General features: G+C 40.2%; 1 protein-coding gene across 1 annotated transcript in view; it reads right to left on the bottom strand.

The window, feature by feature from the left end:
* Window positions 1–18,304, bottom strand: part of LOC144533843 (glutamate receptor ionotropic, kainate 2-like) — a 37,446-nt gene extending 19,142 nt beyond the window's left edge. Inside the window, exons 1-6 of the mRNA XM_078275408.1 lie at window positions 18,295–18,304; window positions 17,109–17,276; window positions 15,953–16,210; window positions 13,349–13,530; window positions 11,595–11,648; window positions 10,089–10,262 (exon numbers count right to left, since the gene is read on the bottom strand). Coding sequence (XP_078131534.1) covers window positions 10,089–10,262; window positions 11,595–11,648; window positions 13,349–13,530; window positions 15,953–16,210; window positions 17,109–17,276; window positions 18,295–18,304 — 846 coding nt within the window. The remainder of the gene's footprint in view (window positions 1–10,088; window positions 10,263–11,594; window positions 11,649–13,348; window positions 13,531–15,952; window positions 16,211–17,108; window positions 17,277–18,294) is intronic.
* Window positions 18,305–20,456: the final 2,152 nt, after the last annotated feature.

Genomic DNA, 20,456 nt, shown 5'->3' with positions numbered 1-20,456 from the left:
GTTTCAAACAAGATGCCCAAAACCTTTGTTGCCTTGACTTTCTCGCCTCTCTCTGTCTCTCTTTCACTCAAACACCCACATAACCATCTGAAATCACACACAGAGCTCTCTCTGCTTCAATAAAAATACCAGCCAAGATGCCCTTTTCCTAGGCTACATTTAATGATTCATATTTTTTTTCCACGTATTACATCCTCCTTTCCACCCCATGATGTCTTAGTTCATCTTTGCATGTTCTCGCTCTCATAAACATGATACATGAGGAGCATACAAATAATAACACACACATGCAGGAACCAATTAGCAAGATGTGTGTACGCCACACACCAAAACAGGAACACGCTCAGACATAGTGACAAACATCAAGCTTCCCAGAGGCATGCCTTGTTTGTTGTAGTTGCATGCAGTTTCCTAAATTTATAACAGATATATGCAAACTCTACTGAACTTGCCGCTGTGTGTCTGTTTATGTATGTGTGTGTATTTACACAAATTTTCACTGCATCAGTATTCACACCAGTTCTCCACCTGTGCATAATTCCTCTCATAATGTTGCACCCTGAAAAACGACATCTCTCTCTCAATCAGTTGTCCTCTCCCCAGCATTCCTCTAAAAACACACACACACACACACACACACACACACACACACACACACACACACACACACACACACACACACTTTTCTAAAATATTGAACAAATTGAACATTGAATATACTGTAAAAGGCACCACTAAAAAAAGAATGACATTTTCTTTTTAATGTGTAATTTTTTACTGATATTTTCTTTAAACTAACACAAAAAATCTCTGAGTGTCTATTGCGATATGTCGTAGCCTTTGGTGATATGTATAATGCGGCAGTTGATATTGCGATGACGATAAAAAAATAAATATTGTGCAGCCCTAACACACACACAACCTGTCTGGTGATGGACCTGTACTGCCGTTGCTTGTGTACAGTAGAACTCCACTGTTTATACATATCATATACATCTGATTAGCCCTAATGAGATTAGTACTGACCTGTTATTCACCATGCATCACTGGGCTCCAGCTGCCAGGCCCAGAGCAACGCAATGCAACGCACGCACACACACATGCACGCACGCACGCGCACGCAGCATTGCCATCAGCATCAGAGTCACAGTGTCAGCGGGAGAGAGAGAAACTCATTGTTTTCTTGGAGCCGAAGTCACTCTGCCCTCAGATCACAGACAGACCCATGGGGTTTGATGATTTGATAGAAGAAGGAGGTAATTATTCATTTCATTCCATAGTTTATATGTATTTGTGCTGCTTCACTGCACAGTCGGTGCAAGTCTTTGAGTCACACTTTCTGCTGTCAGACACATTACTGCTTTTCTAAACTTTATAATGTTTAGCAATTAAATCTTTGTTAGTTAATTGTCTGTAATAACTACAACATGATATTTAAATTTAACTCACCCCCCACTAAGTGAGACAATGAATTTGATGAAATTGTCACGAGGAGGATGGACACTGGTGGGAAATGTCTTCACATAATTAGTGATGAATTTTAAACGTAGCAAGAAATATGGCCTCTTAAAGAGCAGCTAGTGGGTGAGCAAACCACATTAACAAAAGTGGATTCTCTGAAAATGGATGAGGCTCCATAACACTTCCTGTCATATCAATTACAATGAGGATTTTGGGAAATACATGTATTTCTTTTCTTGTCGAGAGTAACATGAGAAGATTGGTACCCCTCGTAGCTCTCTGTAAGAAAGCAAATATGCGTAATTCCCAAATGTAACTATTCCTTTAAAGTCCAAGAAGCATACAGTTTACAGATGTTTCTGATGCCTCAAAATTCTCTCAATATTATTACGCCTTTGCTTTTTTTAGTACTACTGTAGTAATTAAATTCTAATGCAAGATGTAACCATGTATTTCTGGCATTGGTGTGTTACATTAGACCCTGGGGGATGAAACTGAGTCAGTGCACTAAGAATTGTGCAAACCTTCACTTCTAGGACAAAAATGAAAAGACGGGAGTTGAAAAACACTGAAATGTGACATATGTGATTTATGGGGCATATTATGGCTGTTTGAGGCCTCGCAGCAGAGAAGGGAAAGCAGGCAGTGTCAAATCATTTCGGTGGGGAAAAAGCCCTCGGGTGACTGCTGTTCCGTATGGTGCCATCTCTCTCTGTCCATAACTTTTCCACTCTGTCTCTCTTTGTCTCTTTCTTTCTGGCCGCCAATGTTCTGCCCCTGCCTCTCCTCAGTCCGGCCTCCCTTCACTTCTACTGTATCTCTTTCTCTCTTTCATCCCTTTTGTCTTTCTGTCTTCACTCTGCCTTCCCTGGTTGCTCTCTACAGTATTTTACTGAGCTGTGCATGAGTGTTGCTGAGAGTGTGGGTATATTTGGGGCTTTGCCAGTAGTGTCACTGTCATTTTCCCTCTTTTTTTGTGCGTTGGAGGTTTAATCCCTTTCTCACATTGCATTTCCACATGCTTTGGCAACACAGCAGCTTTGTTGCATTTTTCTTTCTTTTCTTAAATTAGTTGTTTTTTTTTTCACAAGGAAGTAAGACTGGCTTCTTCCGACGAGGACCCCTGGGCAACGGATCCATTGATGGTGCAGGATTTATGTGAAAGCACATTCATGGTTTTATTGTAGATTTAAGCACATTTTAAAGGGGAATAAAGGACTACACTGCAGAGTTTTTTTGTTTAAAAGAAACTGCCCTGTGAGAGTGGTGAGAGAGTGGGCTGAACTCTCTTTGGTGTATGTGTATTCAGTATTGATGTGGTGCTATTAAAGTATCTTATTAAATACTGACAGATGTGTGAATGATGACAAATCCCCACTGTGACCGAAACACTTGCCTCAACACTGTATATTTATATTCTGTAACACCAATAAATAGTATATTTGAACTTGGGAAAAATAGTCAGAAGGGGAGAGAGAGTTAGTGACCTTATCAAACGCTGAAAACAAACAATTTGTATACATAGCTAAATGGGAGAAAACATGCTCATACTAACTACCTTACGCTTCTGTTTGTTCCAAACAAACCCCTGATGCTGCCAGAATCACATTCTTGCACACACGATTTTTCCCTACAGAAATGTCTAATTTTGGGTGAAAGCGAAAGTAATAAGCAGAATATATTAATTTTGCACAAAACAAGATTAAGAGTCTACAGCCATGCCAGCAGCTCTGTGAGGCTGCATTTATCAACAGCAGTGCTTTGAGCTAAAAGCTAATGTCAGCATGCTAACTTGCTTACGAGGACAATGCTAACATGCTGATGTTAAGCAAGTTAGCGTGCTAACATTTGCAAATTAGCAAGTTAACACAAAGTACAGCTGAGACTGATAGGAATGTGATTTGTGCATAGGTATTTGGTCATAAACCATAATATTGGATACATTCAAAATTTGACTTCCTAGATGACAAATCAAGGGTTTACCAAAGTCATCCTGAGGGGGACATTTCATGAGAATCCTTTTAATTTCACTCAAAACCACAAATGTTACCCTCATGGTGGCGCTGGAGAAAAAGTCATGGGATCACCACAATCAGTTATGGATACATTCTCTAGGGATTATAACTATGTGTACAGAATTTCATGGCAAACCATCCAATAGTTGTTCAGATATTTCAGTGGAGAAGTGGTGGACCAACTGACATACAGACCTACATTGCCATCCCTAGAGTCATGCCGCTAGCTAGGCTAGAAATGGAGGGAGGGAGATCACAGATTATTATTGGAAGTAAGTGCACAATAGAAACATCAAATATGATACGTGCCTCACTATTTTATTAAGTCTGACAAAAGAGGTAGTAAATGCTCGGAGCAGTGGTGTCCCACCAGACCCTTCAGGCAACAGCATGCTGTTGGCAGCATCGTCCACTTCAGAGTTCACCATAATTAGCACTACGCTGCCTAACCTACATCTGATTAAGTGGCTGTTTAACATATGGCCTTTCCTCATATTTAGTCAGCCTCCAGCCACGTTTAGCTTAAGAAGCTTGGAGGTGCCAACGGGTTTTTCTTCCCCTCACTTCATCAGATAAATACAGTTTCCAAAATTTCCATAGTAACAAAGCTTTTGGAATTCAAATTATATTGTTAGGTAATCTGTTAGCCGGTGTTTTGTCGTTTTAACCTATTGACAAAAATCTCTCGTTCTAAATTCCACCACTCCATCTCTCTCCCGCTGCCTGTTTTCGCTCACAAAAGGCTTCTATGGACCAAGGGAGCATTGGTGCTAATAATGTTGATGCTGTGCCAAGCCCAGCTGGTGGTGTCCGGCACAGGGCATCGAGTGTCTGCTCTCCACAGTTGCTGTCTTTAAAAGGCTCTCTCCTCTGCCAACTGGGATCAGAGGGAGGGAGATCACATTGCTGTAATGGAAGCAACCAACCTGTGAACCTGTGTGGAGTGCAGCCTGCTAGCTCTGCATATCAAATACAACATTGAAGCACTGCACTATTCTATTTAGCTGCAAAGAAAATGTGTTATCAAAGCACCTGAGAGCAGGTTGCAATAACACCTTATTAGAGCCTGACATTTACCAATATATATTTTATATATATATTTGAGGAAAAAAAAATCTAAAATGATAAATTGGCTATAGGTGATACATATGACAAACCTTTAACAGCCAAATTATGTCATTGCTTCACTGTTTTTAGACATTTTTGGCATTTATGTACTTTTATCCTTTGTTACTAATAAGCTGACATTAATATTGATACTAATGTGATAAGCTAAAATTGGCCGATAATAACAGTCATGCTAATGCATCGGTTGGCTGCTGAATTAAATGGAATCTGCTGCACTGTATGTGGGTATTTACTGAGCACTTCCAATATGCTGTGGAAGTTATTTAAGCTACAGGGGAAAACTCTGTTTTTGAAAAAATAAAATGAATCCCCAAATACTGGATCTAATTTCCAGTATAGTTTATTTGTGCATTGATTCATATCAGGAAAAATAACAGACTGTGTAATGAGGACTCTCATTTGGTTGAAATGCTGCATGAATGAAGCTCACAAGGGAGAGGGATTCATGTGTCGCTATTCTCTTGCCATTGTCAGATTGCAGGCAGCCATGTGCTCCCCAACAACAAACCTGAGCCAAGTCCTCCCCTTCGGAGGAGCCACCAAACGTGGGGAAGTGAATCAGACATCTTACAGTATGTGCTTCACAGTTACACACAGTACAATACAAACACATCTAGCAGATTCCTCTACACTGTTCTTGTTATGTGCGTGGCTCCTACTCTACTCCCAGCAGTGCTTGTTAATGCCACAAGGTATCTGTTCTCTCCCCCCTCTCTCCCTCTTTGTCTGTCCCCCTGTATATTTCTCTGCAACAATGCTCCCTCCATGTTTCTCTTCCTCTGTACACAATATCCCTTTATGCCTTCCAAAGACACAATCTTTACTCTTAATATAAACAAATCATCCACCCTGAAAAGTTAAAAATTTAAACTAAAACCTTTATTAATCTGGGGGTCACTTGTGGTACCGGTAAGTGTTATTTAATAATACAGGTCCCAGAGTTCAGTTCATAATTACGTGTATCGATCACTGAGGACAGCAAACACACCATGAGTGGCCGCTCAAACAAACACTGGCTGAGAGGAATCCATTGGATCATTGTTTTAATCGAAGTCTAACAAAGAAGTCCACTGAACTCACGATCTAATGTTGTCTCTTATTAAAATGCACGTATGCTTCAGATTTTGTTTCAAGAATAACGTGCAGGGGCCACGTTTCACAAAAGCTTGTCAAATGATTGTCATTCACAAATGCAGATAAATTGGCAGGTACAGGTACAGAGTTGGTTTCAATTAGTGAAATGTGTCCGAATTACAATGACAGGAAATGATCTCGTTGCAAATCACAGCTTGCAAATCTGGTGAAAAATTGGACTCAGTATATGTGAATGCATCATTTCCTGTTAATCCCTTGTGCATTAGAGGATGGATACCCGAACCGAGCCCGTCGGGACCCGACGGGACCCGACGGGCCGGGCCGGGCCGGGCCGGGCCGGGTTCGGACAGATATTTAGAAATGATGTTTGGTTGGGCTCGGTCACATCAGCGCGATAAGGCATTGAACATTTTTTGAATTTAAATTTAAAAAAGCTTACTATGTAGGTGCACGCCTGTGTTAAAGGAGAATTCCGGCCAATTTCTATGTTAATCTTGATTGCTATAACTACGCGAGTACTTTCAGGCAACACGGAGAAGCTGCAGCTACATGTACAAGCGTCCCCTGAGCTAAAACGGCAGTTATTGGGGCAAGTTTTAGAATGCCTTTGTGCCTCTTAAAAGACACAACATGCAATTAATATGTCTGTGCCACATGAACAGGGCCCTTACGTGTCAACAAGATGCGTTTTCAACTCAGACATTGTTTAAATTCACCTACCCTGGTCCTGCTGGTGGAGTTTGTGACTATTAAATGCTGACCATTCTACATTCCATGCAAATGTACGACTGTGTTTGTAATCGTGTTTACAGTCTACCAAGCGCTAATGCTAGTATGCGTTAGCTGAACTTTACGGAGCATGTGTGTGCACTAGCTAAATGTAGCCTGTTTCATATGTCGTTTTTTATATAATGTCGTTTTTATATATTTTAAATGTGTAACACCACTAGAGCCACGGTGAAACGTTGTTTCGTGTATATGGTTGAAATGACAATAAAACACATTTGAGTTGAATGCTGCCTCACTGTCTGTCTGTAACGGTAGGCGTGGCTTGGGAGTGGAGTCTAAAGCAGCGAAGCAAGTGCATTCTAGGATTTGGTGTCTTTCATCCATATGAGCCAAAAACACATTTTCTGGCTTATATCGGCCTAGAAGGCATCAATTTCTATACTTTTTTCATATTTCTACTACATAAGTGACCCAATTTAAAGATATATTCGTCTTTCCAACGGTGAAATATCCCTTTAAGGATTTTAACCATATAAGTAAATTTTCATTTGTAAATTACATTCATTATGTATTTGTCTCTCTCTTCCTTTCTTTCGTTATTTGTATGTCACTAAAACTAGCTTTCCTTGTGTACAATGTACAGTGAAACAGTGTTTTTATGACTGAACAGCTTTTTAAGGGGAAGAAAAAAAGGCAATTAACTTTTCTGTGTTGGGGACAAATGCTGCTTTGTTGTTGTTTTTTTAAATCATTGTCATTCGCAATTATTTACTGTACAGTATCCTGTGAAAGCTTGCTGAGCAGGCATGTTGTGATGATTTCAACTTAAGTGTCTTGCTCAAGGATATCGCAGCAATATCTGCTGATGGAAAGGAACAAAAACAGTCACATTTGCGGATTCTCTTTACTGATGCCAATATCTTAAGTATCTTCATGTGCCTGTTGTGTTTCTAAATCATTTAGCCTGTGTTGCGCTAAGATGCATTTTACAGTGTCCCATGCGAAGTCAAGCAGCAGCCCCATCATTATTATGAGCTATTACACCAGAATTGCATTGCTGTCACTGGAGAACATCCCACCCTCTGTTGTGGTAATTATAGCTCAACGAAATGTAGACATAAATGAAATGATGTCGATGTAGAATATATGTGGCCCTAAAGCCTCAGTGAGGCATACATGGGAAACTGTTTTTGTCTTTTCCTCAATTAAATCTAAGTATATACTTAGCTCAGTGAATGGGGATTTAAAAGAATGCAAATTACAACGAAGCATTAAACCAAATATCTAATTAGCTCCAGGCAATAATTATCCACAGATCTGAAAAAAATAAATAATCATCTATCCATCCATCCATCCATCCATCCATCCATCCATCCATCCATCCATCCATCCATCCATCCATCCATCCATCTTAATTAAACAGGTCTTGGGTCTCTAACTGCTGTTAATTCACATTAAGATCGAGGTTACAACAATTTGAGCTCCAAATTACTCTAGGGATATGGTTAAAGAGTCAGCACAAACACTTTCACGTCCACACACAAATGAACTGGACTGATTAGCATCTCTGCTCTTATTATGCACCGCTCCATGTCAGAGATATCTCTGACAAACAGCGTTAAGAGGAAGGGGCCGAGTGTGTTTGTGGCCGCGAGGCTGCCTGGGCCGAGGAGGGACTTCTCATTATACATCCTTCCCTGAGACAACACTCGGCCTCACCCAAGGCTCCGAGTGTCACTGTGATTATACACTACCCTGCATTAATGGGAGCCTAGTGGCGTGGCAAAACATCGCATGCACCACTCGAATGCTCGGAACACCCACACCCCCATCTTTCCTGCCCGTTCTCCTCATCAACTCCCCTCCTGCCGCCTCCATCTCACCCCCCAACCCTCCTCCTCCTCCTCCTCCTCCCATCTCAATCAATCAATCCTTCATGAAATCACAAGGTGACATGGACGGCGTTGTCCTGGTAACCATCGCTACACAACTGTTGCCTGGTCACCGAGCACAAACAAGCCCAGAGCCCAGCAAGGCTTCTCTGTTGCAGAGAATGAGAACAAGGCATGAGAGAGGGGAAATAAAAGGCTGGAGGGAGGGTCGGGGGTGGAAGGTCACACACTGGCTGCTGCAGTCCTCTTTCATTTAATGATACCCTTCAAGGTGGCTTCTGAGCCCAGAGCACTGCAGCATAAATATCAGGCAGATCTACAAAGTTATTAAACACATTTGAGTTGCAGAGAAACCAAACCATTATTCTACCCCACACGTTTATAATGTAGGTACGGGCTATTTTTCAAAATCACCAGCAGAACTGCTTCTCCATTGTTCCTTTATTATACCATTAAAATGACAATGTTTTTATATTCATGCTGCCGTTTCTTCATTGACGCATTATAAGGAATCCTTTTAAGACGAAACACTCTAAAGAATAAAATACATCAGAGCCAGGATTTATAAATAGAGCACTCTAATGAAGTACTTTATCAAGCTTGCATGAGCCTTTGGGTCCAGTGAGATATGTCAATATGTAGTATAGGATCTGACAAAATGATTCATGCAATGCTAATTAATCAATTTAACATTTCCACTAATATGCAGTAATTTCCGGCGGAGGAAATAAATCAAGTGATTTAACCTCTTTGTGCGTTGCATTAATCTTTTTGCAAACGTACAATAACTGCTTCGCTTGGTTTTGCACACTTTGGTGCCAAATGAGAAAAAAGGATACACATACTGTTGTTTGAAGGAAATAAAATATATGTCTATATTTACTGTATGCTTCTGGCAAGAAAGTAAACTGTGGTATATTTTCATGGCTTTATTTAGGAAAGACACATTGATTTCTATAAGTGATTGTGTGTTTTCATTTTTTATCACATGTAAGTGTAAATTAAAGCTGTGACTGATATATGAATAGGCACTTCTTTCTTTTAGTCTTTGATGAAAAGACACATCTTTCATTACACAGGTTTCTGATACTAGATAAAGAAAGACTAGAAAAAAAGGTGTTTGTCTGCAAGGAAGGTGTTGCGAGGGAGGTGGCGTAAACTCACTGTTTACACCCAGACCCAGAGAGGGACCTTGAATGTCCATGATAAGCTCCATTCACTTTCAAATCACCTTATCCCATGATTTTTTGGATGCCATCCTAAAAAAACCAAGGCCATAATTTCCATCCAATTTGTTCCCTCTCTCTGCATGAACACTGACAGATTGTCATATTTTGGCCACGCTCCCAGAGGAGTGTTGTGAGAGGCAGGAGGGCAGATAAACGGCTATTACCATTCACACCACCTCATTACGGAGCATTTAGACCCAGGAGCACCAGCCCGAATGCACCACACAGTGGGCATTCATTCTGCTCCCGTGCTCACCCCAGAAGCCCTTTACCATGGAACTTGTGATTGACAACTGGTGCTCATTTATTCTCATCAACAATTATTGTATATTTCAAAACATGATTTTAAAACAAAGTACAGTCACCTTGCTTCTTAAACATCATTCTATATACACACACACAAGTGCCTGCAGCATAAAACCCCCAAAGGAGCCATTACATTTCATATGGCTTCAGATTGATTTGGTCATTTTGACATACAAGGATGAAGTGCAGCTATAAGCATATTATGTAAGCAGCATAAAAAGGTTTGAGCCTACCGTCATGAATCCATCCAGCAGGCCTGAGTCTGGTTTGGGCGGGGCTTGTAGCCGCTCCATTGACCACTTCTCGATGATTGACGACACCTGAGAGTTTTCTGTGTTGAGGATGCGGAACCCGGTCATGTTGACTCCACTAAAACGATACGGTTCCATGTCGAGGGCAAAAAGGTCCTGGATACATAAGGATTCAAATCTAGATGTGTTTAAGCTGCATAAATAATTAATTTCTCATCTTTGCTTGTACACCTCTATACTGTACATCTCTCATGTGTCCTCAGTAATTAAGAGCAGTCATTTGAGTGGCAGCAAGTGAGAGCAGAAGAGTGCAGTTGAAGGTATTTCAGGAGTTATTTTATCTCATGCGGAGGCAGCAGCCTTAATGAAGGCAAGGCTTTCAAGGTTACAGGCAGGCTTTTGGTGGACTGCCATCTATCATGTGGAAGTGAAAGGACAACCCAATTGTCCTGCATACAGCATGTCTGGCATCTCACCAGGCAGATGTCTTTGGGATGCAACAACACAGTTGACAGAGCAACAGCAGGTGATGGACGCAGAATGGGGGTGCCACGGTCAATGTTTGCTGTCCTATTCCGAAAGCAGCATGCGTGGCTCGGCACCAGTATACAGCAGCTTTGGCCGGCACAGTGGCCTCAAACCAGCCAACACACTGGCTGATGTTAGGCATGTTTCCACCCCGACAAGCAGAAGCATGCCTGCTGACAGAGGCCTATAATCACTATTCTCTTTCCTTTTCCAATGACATACCTGGTGTCACTCACTCCACTTTCATCTTGCCAGGTTCTTATGTGTACAAGGGATAGTTACATGTCCTGTCCACTAATAAATGTCTTTTTCAGGTCAGTTTTCACCGACCTTTCCATCAGACTTTCCAATTGTGCTCCAAACAACACAGCATGCCATTTATTTGTTAGCTATAATGGACCAAATGGGTGACAGTCTCATCTGCTTAGGGCTATTATCTGAGCTCTCAGTCTTCTGTTCTCTGGGCTCAGGGAAGATGTGCTGCTGTTCATCTGCAGAGTGGTGAGCAATCTTTGTAGTGGCTAGATCAAAGAACTTTGGAGAACTTCAATCGCTGCTAGAGTCAGAATTAAATATATCCAACTGCTTTTTCCTACACTCAGATTTGTAGACATGCAATCGAAAGAGTATATTTATAATCAACAACATGACAATGAGTCAGCTTTTAAAGGCCATCTATTTCTATCAGCACAAATATGGGTTTGAAGTAGTAATAACAGCATGTTGTTCTTTTTCTGGCTCCTGGTTGACTCATATTTAACTTTATTCTCAGAGAAGAAACACTGCTTTCAGACATAGACAGACAGCTGTATTTTTGCCTTGCAACAAGCAGGGCAAGAAGCCACAACAAAAACTCCAAAACTGTTCAAACCACACACATTTTCAGGTGGATAGTGCTGTGCAAAAAATTGGCAACATAGTAAATAATTGCATTTTGTCAACATAAAAAAGCGTACTCACCAGGGTAGTAAAAATATAATGGTAGTATTCTGTCATCATACCCATGGCCAGGGCCTACAGGAAGAAAAAAACATCAGTGTAGTAAGTAAAAATTAATACATATTTCTAATTTAGATTAATACTGATGAAAGTATTACACTATTCAATTAATTCTAAATGTGCGGTTAGCTTTTATTTAACCTGTATAGTCTGATACTGAGATCTCTTCACTGACCAGGAAGCTAGCTAAGAAAAGAAAATGTTTCACATTAAAAGAGAACAGCATCGTGCTAGACCATTTTGAATTGGGCGGCCAGGTGGGGTTGATGATTGATTAAAGATGTATAGAATTATTATTACACTTACAGTCAGGAAATCACTGTGAGGCCATAACAAATACAAGAAAGCATTGCAGTTATTGGACAAAGATGTATACTCCAACTTTAAGCCAATAGTAGGGAGTGTGTTGGAAGAGCCACTGAATTGAGCTGTTGACATACAGTATTTGTTTTGTTGTGCCTACCAAGTATTGGCCATCAATAAATAATCATTCTTGTTGCTTCCCGTAGACACACAGCTGTATGGAGAATTCAAGCAGTGCAATTCATTTCTGAGAAGACTTCAGTTCAAAAAGAACCCCCACCTTTCTCATAAATAATGTGCCTCTGTAAAATGAATTTAACATGCCTGTGAGCAGAATTAGACTTTCTAATTAAAAAACCTTTATTGTACAACGGAGGGCTTCCATTATGATGGGTCAGTAGTAGAGATCTAATATTCTACAAAGAGATTAAAGACGCACAGAGCAGAAAGTATATATCTGAATCATTTGCATCAGTGCTTAAAGAGAGAAAGAGCAATAAAGGGAACACATACTGTATGAGCTTATTGTTTTAGTGCATATACATAAAGAATGAACTATGAGTCTGTACTGAGTCTATGTTTCTATAAGGGGAAATGACGCACATTTTGGGACTGCAGTTAATTCAGTAATTTAATATTTAATTTAATTCAGGAAGATATATCACTCATCTTATTCACAAATGACGTTTGCATTAACTTAACTGCTCTTACTGTTTACATATTAAACTTAAATGTAAATGGTATGGAACCCCAATGACATTAATTGTGTAAAATATATAAACAAACCAACAATTTGTGGAATAATTTCACATACCAGTAGGAAATGTTATTTCATCATTCATTTTAATTTAATTATAGACAATTTAAAAAGTCTGCTTTATTTCATATTGGCGTGCACTTTTACTTCATGTGACGTTTTATTCATATATATATATATATATATATATATATATATATATATATACTGTCATTTTTCATGACAGTGGCGTTGTCAACAGTCACCTCCCCTCAGCCAATCACAAAGCCCAGAATAACTGACATTGTTGTTTCTCTAGGGCTGCTAGCAGGCTTAAGAATCAGGAGGCACGTGATTGGTTGAAAGATGAGCGGGCGGTGTCATGAAAGGTGACATTATGAAATCAGAAATATGACATTGTGAAATAAAAACAGGCTTTTGAATAAACTCTACTAAACTCTCTTTAGTAAAAAAATAAAAAAATAAAACTCTGTTAGAATTAGTAATAATAATAACAATGAAGAAATTGATTTGTATAATAATGGGTTGACTTGAATATTAATCTCATAATAATTCATTCATCTATTATTAATCACTAGCCATAAATAGTCCCCCCAGGTTTGGTATTTGAAATGAATTTAATGAACTATCCTGGCTCATTAAGTTGGGTTCATACCTGTTTTAGGATCCATGCAGCCATCTCATGTCCACAATCAAAGATGACGTGGAACTCCTTTGCTTTCTTCATCTCCTTCAGAAGTGGCTTGGCATCCTTGGTCTCTGTGGGCAGCTGTCGGATCTTCAAACGAATGTTGTATCGTGACGGCGCCTTAATCAGCTCCTGCAGTCGAATGAGACCTGCAGACAAAGAGGACACATATAGTGTGAAAAAAGAATTATAAAGATGCAGCTACATATTGTGTTTGATCTGCTGCCATTTTGAAGTATCTCCGAAGCTGAGGAGGCCACAAAAAACAACTGGATTCAGGTTTTCTCAGCAGAAAATAGGCCCATATGTATGACTTCCTAATCCACAGTCTATTGATCCTCCTACTCATGCTTGGCAAGCAAATGGACTGCTACAGACGTATCAAGAGAATTTAACACCAACCCAGCACATTGCACTCTTTTATACCAAACGCACAAAATGGAAAGAACCTCTATTTGCACCCTCCTACAGAAACTTCCAATCCCACAGAAGCCTCCGAAATGTTGATTCGCTCTTGTCTTCCATGATACCATACAGCAGCATGGAATAGGTTCAATTTTATCCTGATGGAAAGCTGCGGCCATTCCTGCCTTCTCTCTCTCACACACACACTTCAGATGTGCTCTGATGAGAGAGGCTCTGTTTGCCCAGCTTGTACTTGCCCCTAGGGAGCCTGACGCCACCGTCACATATTGAGCTACAATCTTCACCTTTCATTTCTTGGCCACACACTCAGGTAGAAAGCTCTCCGGGAGATACTGCGATGAGATTACAATGAGTTTCTCCCTCAGTAAAGAACTTCAGAGTGCAGGGATGAAAGAGGCTGGATTGATAGGAGAGATGATTACTTGTCATGTATAAAAATGGATGGAGCTCTGAGGATAGTTTGAGAGGGAACTGGAGAGAGATGGGATTTCTTTTTTTTCTTCTTTGTGGAACCACTTTAAGATAGCTCAGCCTATTTTTTTATTTTGAAATGAAGTGCTGTGTGAGCAGTTTAATGGTCTTACTGTGAGTGGGGCTGGGTCTCCCTGAGGCCTATAGAAATATTGGTGTGAAATAGGAGCATGCAGGTCTTGTTGTGAAAAGTACCATTGCAGGGAGGAATACTGAACCATCTAGCACTTTCCTCAGGTAATCCCAATAGATCCCTACTCTAGGGCATGTCCTTGTCTCCCTGTTTTTGTTCGTACTGACACTTTGGGAGGTGTTAAGCAAGAAAAAAAAATCTGTCAAGGGAGCTCAACGTTTGGGAAACACTGTCAGTGTAGATGTTTGTAGGCTCTGGCTAATGCCTTCAGACTTTCCCCCTGGACGGCTGTGTGTGAATATTTTATCCCCTCCGATAGTTTTTCCTGCCAGCCGTCAAATAGGCTCCAATCAGCAGTGCGGGGCCCTGGAGCATGAAGCTGTGTGATTACAGCCTGGGACCAGGTGGAAGCTGTGGGGGGAAGCAACGTGGCTGATATGCAGCTGTCACACTTTTCAGGGCGTCAGGTGTGTTATAGCAGAAATGCTCTACAGAGGAGGCCCAAGCTGCTCCTATCTGACAGAGAGAGAGAGGCGAGAGGTCACCTTTTGGCATCTCACTGGGGCAGTTTGCTGGAGAATGAGGGTGTTAACATACTAAGCCCCAAGGCAGGAAATGAAGAGAGGTCAAGGAGATGAGTCAGAATAATGTGGCAAGTGGGACAAGTCATTGGGATTTCGTCCGGGGTTAGCACACAGGCGCTAGCATGCTGCAGGATTGGCTGTTTCCTTAAATCTATGCATCAGTGAAAGTAGAGATGATGGAAGAAGCAAAATAGCAGTAAAACTATTAGTTATAAAAAGGAACAGAAGAGGTGTTCAATTTCTTATTAAATGGCACAATTTGGGACAACTACAAGAAAATATTAATTTGCTCAGAGTAGGGAGTGAATTCATTACGCAACCTGTCTAAAATTTAAACCTCCTCTCAACTCGGTCTAATTTACCTACATTAAGCTGTCAACCACATCATGCCAACTAGCTCATAAATTGCAAATGAGTATTTGAATATTGTTATCTTCTCTTTTACCTCATAAAAATATTATTGCACTCCAGCTAAAATATGACTCGTCTTTTAAAATGCATATTACGAGCCACTCTCCACAAAGTCACAGGATAGACAAAATGGCTCACAGACACATTTGATAGACACCCTCAGAGATCAAGTGTCTCTGTGTTATTAACGTCTGTTGTCAGCCCCCACATACTACAATTCTGCACTGCATTAATCTGAAGAGACACCGGGTCGTTTTGGGTAATGTGGTTCTCTTTTTTTAATGCTGCTGCTCACTCTCCTGGAAGACTGACATGGGCAGCACCTGCAGGACTGAGGCAGAACAGTAAGCTATTGATTTCTGAATCAACTTGACAGGTTACAAAGCACTCCCTGAACTCTGACTTTTTGTAGTTCACCTGGTGCCTCTTGTTTTTCTGGGCATTTTAAAGTTTAAAGGCCGCAGGTTTTTTTAAACACTGACGCGCTCAGCATGCAAAACAAAAGCACCACTGAAAGATAAAGACAGACACCGACTGTACCTGTACCTGTGCTGTCGTCATACACCACAGTGACTGTTCTCCACTTGAAAAAGTGCACCAGGTCGAGAATGGCTCTACTGAGGGAGGAGAAGTCGGGGTACAGGCTGACATAGTACGAGTCCCTGTTGTCTGACACTTGATGCTTCCACTTGGTCTGGACGTGGGGCACTCCCAAAGCATTGCAGATGGATTGGACGGCGTTGGCCGACGAGCTGTGTGAGGGGCCAAAAATGGCCGCCACCCCGAGGGAAAGCTGATCACATGCTGGGAGGGTAACAAGCGGAAGAAGCAACAAGTTAGATTAATGTTTCAGTTGGGCTTTTAAATTCCACTGCTTCTAAATGTCTTTGGTGTTGTTTAATTTTTGCCCATATATAAAATCCGGTGCTTAATAATGGTCACAACCTAACTGATGTGGAGGGGGGCTGGTTTTGTTTGCGAGGACACACAACCCTATGGGTGATGAGATACTCATTTCTGCCAATGGTTTTATACTAATCCACTTGGTGGCTGTAATGTTCCAAAAATGTAGCACTGTGCCAGCAAAGGCAGAGAAGAAGAAGACTAGGCTAGCAATGAAAACATTGATTTTAAAATGCAGGTTGCAAACTAGCAAAAAATCTTTGTAAATGTAGCAGCCTATTTCATCAATTTAATGTCAAGCCGTTGTGGACATTTAGATGGTGTCAGACTACTATTCCAGTATAGTGCATACATTTCACACTCAAATTAAATAGTGGACAGTAAATACTGTTTTATTTCAGACACAGCCCATGATTGCCTGAATTGATTTTCTGTATTTGTCTCCAATCGTTAGTAGTTAATATTCAATTCTCATAATTTGTGAGCTGTTACACCAAACAGACAATAGCAAACATTTAACATGTTGTAACTGAGTTTTGGATGGAGTTTTTTCCTCTTATTGAATGCTTAATGTCCTCTTTCAGAAGTGTCATCATTTTCATTACTTTTGTGTTAACAAACCTGTTAAGAATACATTTCCTAAATGCATAGGAGCCATATGACAAACCTTTTATTTTCACAGACAGATTTAGCCAATGAAAAACAAGAAACAAGAAATTACTACAAACTACAACATTTACAAAAAAAAGTACTTATTGTTAGGTTCTGCTAAATGTCCTTTTCATATCTCCTGACTCACCTTTCCTGGAAGCCTCAAAGCTGTCAAAGATGTTTATTCTCTGGATGTCATAGGTAAGCGTGGTGTTGGGGAGCAAGGTGCGGTTCCTGTTGATTGTGTTCAAGGCAAATTTAAAGGCTAGTTCCTCTGCTCCAGAAGGGCCGCTTTCAATGGATTCAAATATTCCTCCTGAGGGTCAAAAAGAACAAAAAACAGCTGAGAACAAGACCTCCGAATAGACTTCCTTCTCCTGTAATTGCAAGAGATTCCTGAAAACAATTGACATTCTTGTAAATGATCAATATAATGCAGCTCAAGCCATGCTATCATTTTCAACACTGATGCTATTGTGTATAGTACTTTACACAGCTCAGTCAGACGCTGACATGAAACTGATTTACATTACAGATTAGGCGTTTGGATCTCAGCTGCTTTGCATTCTGTGGCAGTTGTCGGTGTAATTATAGGCAATTAGTTACATTGGGGGGTGAGTTCAGGGGTGAGTGCCCTTCTTTAACTCCCTCGCTCAGCCTTGACAGAGAGGTTCACTCTTCCACTTTGTCCCATTGATTTCAACAATTCTCAAATGAGAGCAGAGCGAAGAAAAACAAGAGCGCAGGGAGCAGAGAAATGAGGGCAAAAAGACAAAAAAAGGTAGAAGAGAGGAAAAAGAGAGCCACGGGAGAAATCAGTTTGATATTTAAAGAGGTATAGAAAGAGGAACAAGAGCAAAAAGACAGACGTAGTGAGGGGGGCCAATCAAAATCATAAATTAAGATGAAACATCAGGAAGCGTTTAATTACACTCATTAAAACAAATCGACTCACAAGTTCAAATGATTATCTCTGCATCGTATTTAACCATTACTTTGGTTGATTTTTAATGGGAGCGTGTCCTGATGGGAGTTTCATGCGGTGCTCGTCAGAGCAATCTTGTTACCTTTTGGATATATGTGAATCACATTTTGCGATGCTCATTACTTGTCAAAGTAAAAAAATAAACAATACACACGGTTTCACCATGCCGCACGAGCCAGACAATATAATTACCACCGCAAAGTAAGGTTGTGTCAACTTAAAATAGCTCTCGTCAGACAAACAAAAATCTATTCAAAAATCATATGGTCCACCAATGTGGTTCAGAATCCTAGACAAAGGAAGGCTATGTTGGAACCGTCTCATTTCAAGATATCAAGACATAATTTACCTGCATACATTTGAGTATCCCCAAAAATGCATGTCAGTAACGTACATAGACATATTGCAGTTACTATCAAATTTACATGCTCTGTTTTTTACTAAATATATAATTTCTTTTTATTTGGTCCATCTAATCTACAAGCCAGGACATACTTCATTTCAGGTGTAAAATGGGGTCAGTGAGAAATACTGTATGAACCGAGGTGAAGTAGTGTTGTAGGTGGTGCAGTGTGCCAGAGTATGTATCATATTACAGTTTCAAAGAGAATATTTATATGTCAAACAGCTGAAACAGCTGTAGAGTCAAGCAACTACTTTCAAAATAAACATAAAAAAGGCAAATCTGCAACGTTATGAAAGCTGGTACACCTTTGAGGATGGACTAAATCCTGAGAAAGCTTTGCAGAAATCAAACTTAAAAGAGAATGGATCAGGGGAAGGGAGGAAAAGATGAAAGAGGGTTGTGAGAGCAGCTCTGAGAAAAAAAACTCTCGGAGTCAAGAGCAGAGTTCAGTAGTCCATTCACGGCTCCCATCTTCTCGGAGGACAGAGAGTCGGTTTGACAAAATCCAAACTGAAAAAAAGTTTAAAGTCTGTTTATCGATTCAATTACAAAGAGCCAGGGAAAAGTGTGACTGAATTAGAAAAAGACAGAGAGAGATTGTTTTTGTTTTTTTAAGAGTGGAGAAAGGAAAAGCTTTACAGTAACAGACACAGCAGCTATAAAAAGTGTCTGGCCATGGCAGGGAGTGATAGAAAAGGAGTGCAGGAGGGCAAAGAAGATGTCATTAACTTGAGCTTTATCACTGTCCCCACTACACCCATATGTTGTGCTTCCCTACCTGCTTCCTAACTATGTTATAGCATTTTATTTTAATTCCAGTAGAGAATTGACTTCAGTACATGTTTTGTGCTTCACTGTCATTGAGTGGTATAATGAGGGTTTCACGCGTCAGACCCGATGTACAGCGATATGATTTGAACATGCTGCTATTCATGGCATTTCATTTCATTGAAATTGCACATTAATCTACAAAAGAAGGAACACCTGAGAATCACCATTAAAGATGATTTGAATCATGTCAGTCTGACCCAAAGGATAATTATTACACTATTGCCCTGAGGGAGCAGACTGAGCTCTACTGGCCTGTTCAACGAGTTTGAAAATGAGCATAAGGGTATTAAGTTATGCGGATTTCTTTGGCACACTGTATGGCTTGGACATGCTGGTTTAAAACTAATCATACACCTTTTGTGAACACTGAAGAGCAGGAATATTAAATTGAGTTCACAAAGGGTTACATTCAATATTTCCAAGGAGGTTTCAAGCATTACATTGCAGAAAATTAAATGGTTATTCTTTGATTTAATTCTCCTTGGAATGTAACATGTTACATGAGAAGGTTTTCTTAGTATTGTTTACAATGAATGACGAATCTCACACACATCAAGATTTCTTCCCAAACTGGACTTATTAACTGAAAATATTGCACACATTTGCACACGGTCTTTCCATCCTCTTCTCACTGCTTGTGTTGTGGTCAGTCTGATTGCAGGTGTGTGAGTTACAGCTGGGATAATCAGCATGTGTGTGAATTATAGTGCCGCCATCATTGGGACTGGTGTGAATTATAGTGCAAATGAAAGCTCTGAGTGAGTTATGAGCTGGATAATCACTCTGATGAGAAAACAGGCCTGCTGATCTGTGTGTGCGTGCGTGTGTGCGTGTGCGTGTGTGTGTATGTGTGTGTGTGTGTGTGTGTGTGTGTGTGTGTGTGTGTGTGTGATAGAGAGAGAGCCTGAGCAGAAAGTGGAAATGAAAAGGCAGGGGGGGTTCTCTATGTAAATTTCACTCCCTTTTAATATTTGTTCAGAGTTAATCAAGTGCATTTTGGATTGATCATTGTAAAGCAACTTTGCCATTGAATTAATTTCTAACAGAAATTAAGACAATTTAAAATGAGTTCCTGTAAATAGAAATCATTCATACATCACAAATATTAGTAATGGACAAACCTTGAAATGTATGATTAGGTGGGTAAAATATATTCTACTGCTCTAAACAAACCACATTTGTGTGACTTCAGTGCACTATAAATACTGGCAGGGAGAGTGTATTTACTACTAAAAGAAAAGGCTTACTTACTAAACCATGAATGAAAATACAAT

Source organism: Sander vitreus, chromosome 18 (genome assembly GCF_031162955.1).
Source record: "Sander vitreus isolate 19-12246 chromosome 18, sanVit1, whole genome shotgun sequence".
In the NCBI taxonomy this organism is placed as follows: domain Eukaryota; kingdom Metazoa; phylum Chordata; class Actinopteri; order Perciformes; family Percidae; genus Sander; species Sander vitreus.
The sequence above is the reverse complement of the archived record's forward strand: the minus strand, read 5'-3'. Positions and strand labels throughout refer to the sequence as shown.